Raw genomic sequence first — 9,636 nt, 5'->3', positions numbered from 1 at the left:
AGCCTGGTCCAGGTCCAGGATAGCAGGCTACACAGAGAAACCAACTAGCACCAACAAAACCTTTTAACAGTTGGCAGATAGAAAGTTAAGGTTTGAAGCCAGGCTTGGTGGCCAGAGTTCCAATCCTGAGGAGGCTAGAAGATCAGAAACTCAAGCCCAGGCCCAGCGTGAGGGGGCACACCTTGAATCTTAGCAGTCAGGAGTCAGAGACAGGAAAATCTCAGAGTGCTCTGGGTCCCTAGGGACTTCTATTATGGAGAACTTAAAAAAAAAAAAAAAAAAAAAAAAAAGGAGGGTTGGATGGGGAGGATTTACAAAAGTTGTAATTTTGTGGGCTGGGATTGTAGCTCAGTGGTAGACTGATTAGTATGCAGAAACAAAGTCCTGCGAGAGCCCAAAACCACAGAAACAATACAACCCCCCTGTGGTCTTATAGTAAAAGAATTCTGGAGTCACAAGAAATGGGTTGTTTTCATTCCTGTCCAGGTTGCTAATTCCATTAGGTAAATTTGCAATCTGCTTATACAGCTTGTTCAGAATTCTCTAGGAACTTCACTTTCCCTTAGCAATATTTAGAGGTTCCTTCCTTCCTTCCTTCCTCCCTCGATCCCTCCCCCCCTCCCTCCTTTCCTATTTTTTTTTTTTTTTTTTTTGGTTCTTTTTTTTTTCGGAGCTGGGTTTTGTTTTTTTTTAAAGACAGAATCCCACCATGTAGGCCAGGCTGGCCAGAAAACTCAGAGAGATCCACCTGCCTCTGCCTCTCGAATGCTGGGATTAAAGGCATTCGCCACCACGCCCAGCAATAGTTACAGTTTAAAATTTCCCAGATTTACAGTTGCCAGGAGTAGGGCGTGGCAGCTCGCTCCTTTAAATCTCTGTATTCCCGAGTCCCAGACAGTACAATAAACATAGGTATATAAAGCATTTCAGGCCAGGCAACCCTGCCTCCAAAAAGAAAAAGAAAAAAAGAAATTCAGAGGAAAAAAGCAAAAATAATCAAACCACACAATAGCGGCTTTATTAAAATTAGCCACAAACCAGACTTTAGCATCACAATTTTGTTGGGGGTGGGACCAGGAGGGGAGGGGAACGGAAGAGGGCCTCAAGACAACAGGAAGTAGGAGGAGACTTTTAAAAGCCGAAGGAGGCCATAGGTCATTTGGAAGCTAGGAGAACTTTCTTTCGGAGGTCTCATCTAAATTCAAGATGGAGCCGTCTGGAAGCAAGAAGGTGAGACCTGTTTTTACAAGTCGGCTTTCCAAACTAGTCAGTCTAGGGCCTCTTTTTTGGAGTATACCCAGCCTTGTTTGGGGAAGAAAAGAAGGAGCGTTACAATTTGTTACACTTTAATTTTTTTTTTTTAAGGTAGGTAGGTGTGTGGCTCCGCCCGCCCTCTCTGACGTGGCCTTGCACGAGGCCCGCGGGCCTGGTTGTAGATGTGTTAGGAGAGGAGGTTGTGATTTGCCAGAAAGGAATTTAGAATGCGGTAGCTGGAGGGAAATGGTCACAGGATAAAACAGGATATGAACCGAGCCTCGGAAGGAACTGGAGTCCCCAATGGCCGGGAGAAGACCTGAGGGCTTAACTCAGAAATGCCTGTTACCTGGCTTCTAGGCCTTTTGTTTATATCCAAAGGTCCTCAGAGTTGAGGAGGTTTGAGAAGACAGACCTGACTGACAGGCTCTGCTGGTTCCTAACTAACTGTAGTAGCCAGAATCCTGAGCACTTTCCAGGGCTCCTTCCAGCCGTTTCCAGCTTTCTCTAGTGTACAAATTTTGTTAGGTCCAAAAGTGAGTAGTTTATAAAGAGGCGAATATAAGTCTTATTGTCCTTCTGAAGCTAGTTCCTGTTGTGATATAAAAAAGTACCGAGGTGTCTAGTAACAGGCAAATGTTAATTTGTCACTTACTCCCACTCTTGCGGGGGCGGGGGGTGGGAAGGTGGGGGTTGGAAAAGATCTGGGTTTTCCAGCGAAGTGACCTAGTGTTTTTACTTATTTATTTAATGAGTTTTTGTTTTGTTTTGTTTTGTTTTTTGTTTTTTGGGAGACAGGATTTCTCTGTAGCCCTGGGTGGCCTGGGACTTGTCCTGTGAACCGGGCTGGTTTTCCTCCCCAATGCCACCTCTCCTGGCTTTTTTGTTTGATTTTGTTTCTTTCTGAAACAAGGTTTCTCTGTAGCCCTGGCTGTCCTGTAAGTCACTCTTGTAGACCACGCTGGCCTCGAACTCGGATAAAGGCATGTGCCATGACCACCCAGCTTAATAAGCTTTAAACTTTTGGTCCTGAAAATACAGTAGTAGTTAGGAAATTATATAAAGGGAAGGAGTGTGTTTAGTCTTGTATCTTCTAGAAGAGGCCTAATACTTGTTAGGTTTTTTTGCCTGTTTGTTTTTTCTGTGCTTAGGGATCGTTTCTAGTTTTGTTGTTGTTGCTTTTGTTTTGTTTTTGTAATCTCTGTTCCCTTAATTAAGCAGAATATTTATTATCCATTGCCCGCAATAAAAGGGGAAGGGGCTCCACTCTTGTGGAGTTTAAAATCAGATGGAATCAATTGACAAGTGGAAATGAGGTAATATGTGGTAGATTTTATAGAGATTTGGCAAAATAACCTTTGAATTAAGACTTGGATGGGAGTCAGGTATAAGAACTGAAGAAGAGATCGGTCGGTGTTAACATGTCACCAGGCTGTTGTCACAATTGGAAAGTGTCCCTAGGCCATGTCTGAGAGGCTCTGAAGGGAAGTCAGCCATGGAAGTGGTACAATGTCTTTGGTACATCACCCTGGCTACAAAGTCTTTGGGTGAGCCTAGAACCAAGGACTGGGGGAAAATATTTGGGATATGAGAAGATAGAGTAAGGTTTTCTTCCCCAAAGAGGGAACTACTCTTGGGTAGTTTTCATTATCTTCTGTTGCTTTGTTCATAGCTATTTCATTTGTTTTATCCTGTAGCCAAAGGTTGGCCCTTGGTGACCCCCACCCCCCCACACCTGCATTCACTGCCTAGGTGCTAAGATTACAGCTACTGCAATGTTTTTCTTCCTTCCTTTAAGATAGTCCCACAGTGGGTGGGTCTAAGAAGAAGACTGGGGTACTTCTGTGTTCCAGGACAGCCAGGGAGGCTATGTAGAGAAAAACCCTACAAGCCTGGGCTGGCCTGGCCCTGATTTTAGCCACTACTAGGGTTACAGTCATGTGGCGCTAAGCCTGCTTTTCGTTTTGACTCCCTCTCTTTCCCTGACCATTGCTTCCCTACTTTATAACTCAGGTTGGTTATTCAAATGATGTCCCATGAGAATGCACACTGGTAAACACGTGCGCTGACCTCCTGGGGACCTTAGATATGAGTTAGTTTAGAGCAAGTGAAGGGCTATGCTGTCTCAGGACATCAGGCAACTCTGTAACCCACTCCCCTGTCCACAGGGGCGTGCAGAGGAGCCAAGGGAAGAAGTGGAATGCCAGATGTCTAGCCAACCGAGCACGTCTTCTGCAAAGACTAAAGCAACGGGGAAGAAACAAAGAAAGTCAGAGAAAGATGACGGTAAGTCTGGAGATGCTCAAGTCTTAATCGTCTAAGAAACTTAAGTTTCCCTTAAGTGTAAAAACAGGGGTTGGGGACGAGAGTAATTTCTGCTTTTTGCTAGCTCTGCACTTCGTCTGAGATCTAGCTAGGTTCTTACCTCATTAAAAACAAACAATTAAACAACAACAGAACACAGTCAAGTGAGGTGCTTCCTGCTGCCACAGCCAGTTCTTACCATTATTAAACTCCCGTGACGTACTTACCTCGGGTAGTCCCTGTGCTTTGAGGCTAATAGGCAACGAGAACAGTTTGCACTTGTTATCCTAAAACTAAGTGGGGATGACCCCAGTCTTGAGAAGAGCTGTGCGTGTGTGCGCGCGTGCGTGGCGGGAGGGGTGGTATCTGCATAAGCTCTAGCGGTGCTTACTATCTCTACAGTCTGTCTGTCTGTCCGTGATCTGTTCTAGGCATCTTACAGAATTGGAACTGGGTGAAGCACAGAGGTGAGAGTGCTGCTATGGCTGGGGCAGGCCAGTGCATTTTCTCCTGTGGTGAAAACACCAGGCAACACTAAGTGTTGAGCAGCTCAGATCTATGGCATTAGTCAGTCTCCTGGATTAGAATGGTACCTAACTCATTCTTTGTTGGAGACTCCTCAGAACAACAGGCCTAGCGCATTTGTTTAGGCTTAGCAAGGAACACTGGGATTTGAGGAGTCCAGGCTTTCGACTCTCTACCCTGGAGTCAGTCTATATAGTCTTTAGTTGATCATTCACACACCTCTACATAAGAGGGTTGCTACATAGGTAAAGAACCAAAAGGGATTATGGGATGCAAATTCTTTGATTGATTGATTGCTTGATTGATTGATTGATTTTATGTATGTGAGTACACTGTAGCTGTCTTCACACACACCAGAAGAGGGCATCAGATCCCATTATAGATGGTTGTGAGCCACCATGTGGTTGCTGGGATCTGAACTCAGGACTTCTGGAAAAAGAGCAATCAGTGCCCTTAACCACTGAGCCGTCTCTCCAGGCCAGGATTGAATTCTCTACAGGTGTGCAAAACTTGTTACCTAACTGTATCCCTTTTGTCCCTCAGGTTGTAAACCAGAGGAGAAAAGTGCACAAGATCCTGAGACTCCAGGGCACGCTCGTAGGAAGGTACCTGTTCCTCCTTTTCCACAGCATCTGCCCCCCGTGAACCTGATTCACCGAGACGTTTTGCGGGCCTGGTGCCAGGAGATGAAGCTGAGCAGCAAAGGCCAGGTGGGGGCCCAGAGGGGGCCTCTGGCTGAGCGGCTGAGCGGGAGTGTGGCAGCCAGAACTACACTAACGACTTTGTTGTTGTTGTTGTTTTTTTTTTGTCTTAGAAATTAGATGCTTATAAACGACTCCTTGCAAGGGCTTTCCCAGATCAAATGGTAACTATATATATATATATTTTTTTGAGACTATTTAGTATTAGCCCAGGCTAGCCTGGAGTCAGCCTGTGAAAATAAAATGACTTCAAGCTCAAGGTCCACCTACCTCCCACTGGTAAGATCGCAGGCATGCACTGCCCTCCCAAGCCCCGCATGTAACCTTGCACCTTAAGGGATAGTGGCAGAGGGAAATGGAGTTGAGGAATTGAAGTAAGGTGGGTCCTTTGCATTTTTGGTGCTGGAATGCATGTTCTACCACTGGGCTGCACAATCCCTAACCTACCCAACCACGTTTTGGGTTTTTTTTTTGTTTTTTTTGGGGGGGGGGTTGTTTTTTGGTTTTTTGTTTTGTTTTTGTTTTTGGTTTGGTTTGGTTTTTTTTTTTTTTTTTTTTGTTTTGTTTTGAGGTTATATGTAGCTTAGGCTGGCCTAAAAACTTCAAGACCGTCCTTTCTCGAAGTCTTATTGATTACAGGTGTGGCCACCGTACTTGGATGACTCCTGTTTTTGTTAATTAGCCTGAGATGGGGTTTTACTCTGTAGCCCTTGCTGGCCTGAAACTTGATAGCAGACTTCCTGCCTCTGCACCCTGAGTACCTGGCCAGCGCTTTGGTTTTTTAGACTGAGACATACTATATTTTCTAGGCTAGTCTTGAAGAACTAAGGCCAAGGGATCCCTTCACCTCCTGAGTAACAGGGCACAGGCATGCCGCACTGGGCTCAGGGGAAGTACACTTAGAAGCTGTTTGGGAGGGTGGCGTATTCTAACTCCCATCATCCTCTTGGGTTATCTCGCTAAGTACTGGGCACTGGATCCATGGCCTTGCACACGTTGGGCAGCTGTTGCACTGAGCAATTTCTCTAGCTTTGCTATATCTTTTGTATTCACTCTTTCTAACTGAATCTATACATTTACCAGAAAACTTCCTCCAAGGCCTCATTTCTGATCTCCTCCCTCTCCCTTCTTCCTCTCCCTGCTTTCTCTTCCTCTCCCCTCTTCTCTCTGTCTGTCTCTCTCTCTTTAAATTCAGGTTGTATGAGTTGCTTTCATGTATGTATGTATACCACATGGGCTCCTGGTGCCCTCAGGCCAGAAGATGGCATGGAATTCTCCATATCTAGAGTTATAATAGTGAAATACCACTCAGGTGGTGGAAGAAGCATTTTCTACAGAAGTAGTTAATGCTTGTGACTGCTGCGTCATCTCGTTCCCCCACCTCGCTCACAGCTTTCTATGTGTGAGTGGTGTGCATGTGCTACAGTGAGTTTGTGCAGGTTAGGAGACAACACTGGGTGTTCTTGCCTTCTTTGTTTGAAGACAAGTCTCTGTGGCTGATGGATATACTAAACTAGTTGGCCAGGGGTGTCTGGTTCCACCTCCCATCCTATTACAGGAGCATTAGACTTATATATGTGAGCCACTTCATGTAACATTTTATGTGTGGATCATGGAGATGCGAATTCAGGTCTTTCACAATGAGTGTCTTACCTGCTGACCTGTCAGCTCGTAATGTTTCCCATTATCTATAAAACCCTAGCCCGAGTTGAAGAATGTTCCTGACTCAGCCAAAGAGGCCAGGTTGAAGATGCCTCGGAAAAAAATGAAGACGGAACCTGGGGAAGAGTCTCAGGTGACAGTTCCCCTGGAGATCGTCACTGTACCAGAGGAGCAGATACCTGCTCTCGTTGATCCTCCTGTGCTCTATGAGGAAGTCAGCACCACGGTGGTAACTACATCTGCCTCAGAGGCAGTGTTGGCATCTTGGGCCAGAATAGCAGCCAATGCTAAGAAGTTGGAGGCAGTGCCTTCCAATGCAACATCGGAGACCTATGGTAAGTCAGAGGTTAGAGTCACAGCCACCAGTGATTCCTGGACCTCGCCCATGCTACTGTTTCTGAGTTCCATTTTGGGTGGGGCCTGACTGAGACCTAGTATTCCTTTGTGTTGAGAAGAATCACCTTTGGTTTTTTGAGGTGGTGTTTCTTTGTGTATCCCTGGCTCTCCTAAAACTATCTGTCTGTAGATGAAGCTGGCCTCATGGATCCTTCTGCCTCTGCCTCTGAGTGATGGAGTATGCACCATAATCATCTCATGAGACAAGAACGCATCTTAGACTTTAGGGCAGGCATAAGATCTTTTACCTTGAATTTCCATCAGCTACTCAGGAAATAATGAGGCCGTTGATCCAGGAAGTCACACTTTGAAAATAACTTCAGATTACTCACTCCCCACACAAGAAGCAAGATGTGCTTGGTGTTCTTTCTTCCTCTTACATTTTTCATTTGAAGGACAGGGCTGAAGACTCGGTTCTCTTGGCATCTGTTAAGTTGGTGAGGGTAACTGATTACAGTTTCTTCTTAGTAAAGCAAGCACATACTCAAACATGTTGATTCCAATGCCTGAGTAGGTGGATGGGCAGTTTAAATTCAACCCAGGCTACATGAGACTTTCAAAATTCAGAGAGCCCCTGTTGTAAGAATAGCAGAGATGTCATGAAGGAAAATCCTGCTTAGCCTGATGATAATGGGTGGTCCTAGGGCGAGAAAGATGCTAGGGGTTGAGCACTTCTTGCAAAGGACTCAACCATAGTACTTGGGAGGCAGAAGCAGGATCTTGTAACTAGTGGGGCCGCCATAGTTTCGTGATAAGATCCTATTTCATGAAAACCCTTTAATTTGCTGGGAGGTGCTTTTTGGTTTTGTTTGTTTGGGATTTTTTTATAGGATTTTTTTTTTTTTTTTTTTTTGTCTGTTTTTGTTTCTTTTCTCTAACTCTGGCTGTCCTGGAGCTAAGCTCTGTAGATCAAGCTGACCTCAACCTGACAGCCTGTACCTCCTTAGTGCTGGGATTGAAATCATGTAGCACCCCCACCCCAGCAGTTTTCTGGGAGTTTGTTTGGTGTACGTGTGATGTGTTAGGATCACTAGAGCAGTCTAAAGCAAACTCCTTACCATTAGAGCTATATCTACAGCCCTAAAGTAAAGCCCTGAGGGTCTCTTGTGTACATTCACTGTAGGTAACAAAATGGATTGAGATGAAGGTTGGATTCCCAGTCTTACCTCAGGGCTGGCATTTCAGAGAAGCATCAAGTCTAGTCTGAAACTCTGGTGTGTTCATGTTAAATCTCTTTGGTTCCACAGGGGAAATGTGGTGTGTGGTGCATGGGACAAGCCTTCCCGCAACCTCAAGTGGTTGGGTTCGACTACAGTTCCATGCTGGACAAGCCTGGGTACCCGATAAGAAAGGGAAAGCGATTGCCCTCTTCCTGCTTCCGGCCTGCACATTTCCGCCCCCACACCTGGAGGATAACATGCTGTGCCCCAAGTGTGTCCATAAGTGAGTGCTGTGGGTGTGTGCTGCCCGAGGGAAAGGTTAATTTCAATTAGCTGTGTCGAATATTACTTACCTTAATCATGTAAGTATATTCCCAAGGAGCTGCATTTACAGATCTTGCTATGTAGATTGTGCTGATCTCAAACTTGAAGCAAAAAAAGTCTGCCTGCCTCTGCCTCCTGCTTGGCATTAAGCCATACTAACAGGTTTTTGTCTACTTTTGGGATGGCTAGGAACCAAGGCTCACCTAGATCATATTGAGACCCTATTTTGTGAAAACCCTTTAATTTTCTGGGAGGTGTTATTTTGGTTTCATTTGTTTTTGTTTTTCTCTAACTGGCAGTCTTGGAACTAAGCTCTGTAGATCAGGCTGACCTCAACCAACAGCCTGCCTCTACCTCCTTGGTACAGGGATGAAAATCATGCACAGCCACCACTTAGCAATTTGAAGCCAGCCTTGAAGTTCTCACTGTCCTGTCTCCACTTTCTGAGCATGGGATTACATGGTGCCCTGGGGCCTGGGTTATGCAGTGTGGAGATCAAATTCAAAGGTTCATGCATACATTCCCAACAGATCTTGCCTATTTTTAAATCTTAGCTCCTTCCTGGTTCTGGTCTCTTAACTTGTATTCTCAGCAGACCATTTGTAATCTCAGCACTCAATGTAGTGTAGACTGGGATAGATTATTAGGAGTTCAGGGCAAGCCTGATCTACCTGAGACTCCATCAGATGGGGGGCAAGGGGATGCTGAAGTGGGGAAGGAAGAAATATGTAAATGAATGAATCCATGGATAAATTTGTTTTCTAGGAACAAGATCTTAACTAAGAGCCTTGAAGGATAAAGAACGGATCTCTTAAGGTTGGACAGGCTACTGGCATCACTCACTCTTGTGGCGTGATCAGCAGAACTGCAGCTGACACTGAGACTGATGGAAACCCACACCTTTGAAGGTGCCCATCTCACCCAGGAGTGATGGGATATTGTAAGTTAGTTGATGCTTAAGTACAAGCAGTTTAGACAAAGCCACGGAGGCCACCAAAAGGTCCTCTGCTCATTGTGATGACTGAACACTGGGAGTGGCCTCTTTCTCTTGTGTGAAAGTAAAGTGTTCTATGTTTGCTGCAGGTAAGTCCTAGGGCAGGACTATGACATGTCCAGATGTAACAGTTGCTAGTCCTGTCACCAGCACAGTGGGGTCACAGCCAGTTCAGTGGTCAACTGTAAAGACTTAGCTTGTGCCTGTAGCCTCTGCGTGTCCCCTTCCCTGGTTTGTAGTGTGATGTTAGTGCTCAGTATTTGGGTTTGTTTTCTGCTGTTGTAAAATATTATACCAAATCTGGTTTGTGGCTTTT

General features: G+C 45.3%; 1 protein-coding gene across 3 annotated transcripts; it reads left to right on the top strand.

The window, feature by feature from the left end:
• Positions 1–1,137: 1,137 nt before the first annotated feature.
• Dppa4 (developmental pluripotency associated 4) lies at positions 1,138–9,636 on the top strand. Of its 3 annotated transcripts, NM_001398885.1 has the most exons (7): positions 1,138–1,230; positions 3,423–3,540; positions 4,627–4,793; positions 4,898–4,948; positions 6,487–6,781; positions 8,090–8,285; positions 9,092–9,636. In NM_001398885.1, the coding sequence occupies exons 1-7, from the start codon at positions 1,207–1,209 to the stop codon at positions 9,123–9,125; spliced, it is 885 nt and encodes a 294-aa protein (NP_001385814.1). In that variant the 5' UTR covers positions 1,138–1,206; the 3' UTR covers positions 9,126–9,636. The 3 variants fall into 3 exon arrangements, with proteins under 3 accessions (NP_001385814.1, NP_001385813.1, NP_001385815.1); NM_001398884.1 differs by lacking the exon at positions 4,898–4,948 and having other exon boundaries at positions 4,627–4,688; NM_001398886.1 differs by lacking the exon at positions 4,898–4,948.

The sequence above is a fragment of the Rattus norvegicus genome, chromosome 11 (assembly GCF_036323735.1).
Source record: "Rattus norvegicus strain BN/NHsdMcwi chromosome 11, GRCr8, whole genome shotgun sequence".
Classification (NCBI taxonomy): Eukaryota; Metazoa; Chordata; class Mammalia; order Rodentia; family Muridae; genus Rattus; species Rattus norvegicus.
The sequence above is the reverse complement of the archived record's forward strand: the minus strand, read 5'-3'. Positions and strand labels throughout refer to the sequence as shown.

Coding starts and splice junctions, on each gene's coding strand:
- Dppa4 (NM_001398885.1), top strand. CDS start 1,207: ATGGAGCCGTCTGGAAGCAAGAAG. Junction 1,231..3,422: donor AGCCGTCTGGAAGCAAGAAG/GTGAGACCTGTT, acceptor CCCTGTCCACAG/GGGCGTGCAGAGGAGCCAAG. Junction 3,541..4,626: donor AAAGTCAGAGAAAGATGACG/GTAAGTCTGGAG, acceptor TTTGTCCCTCAG/GTTGTAAACCAGAGGAGAAA.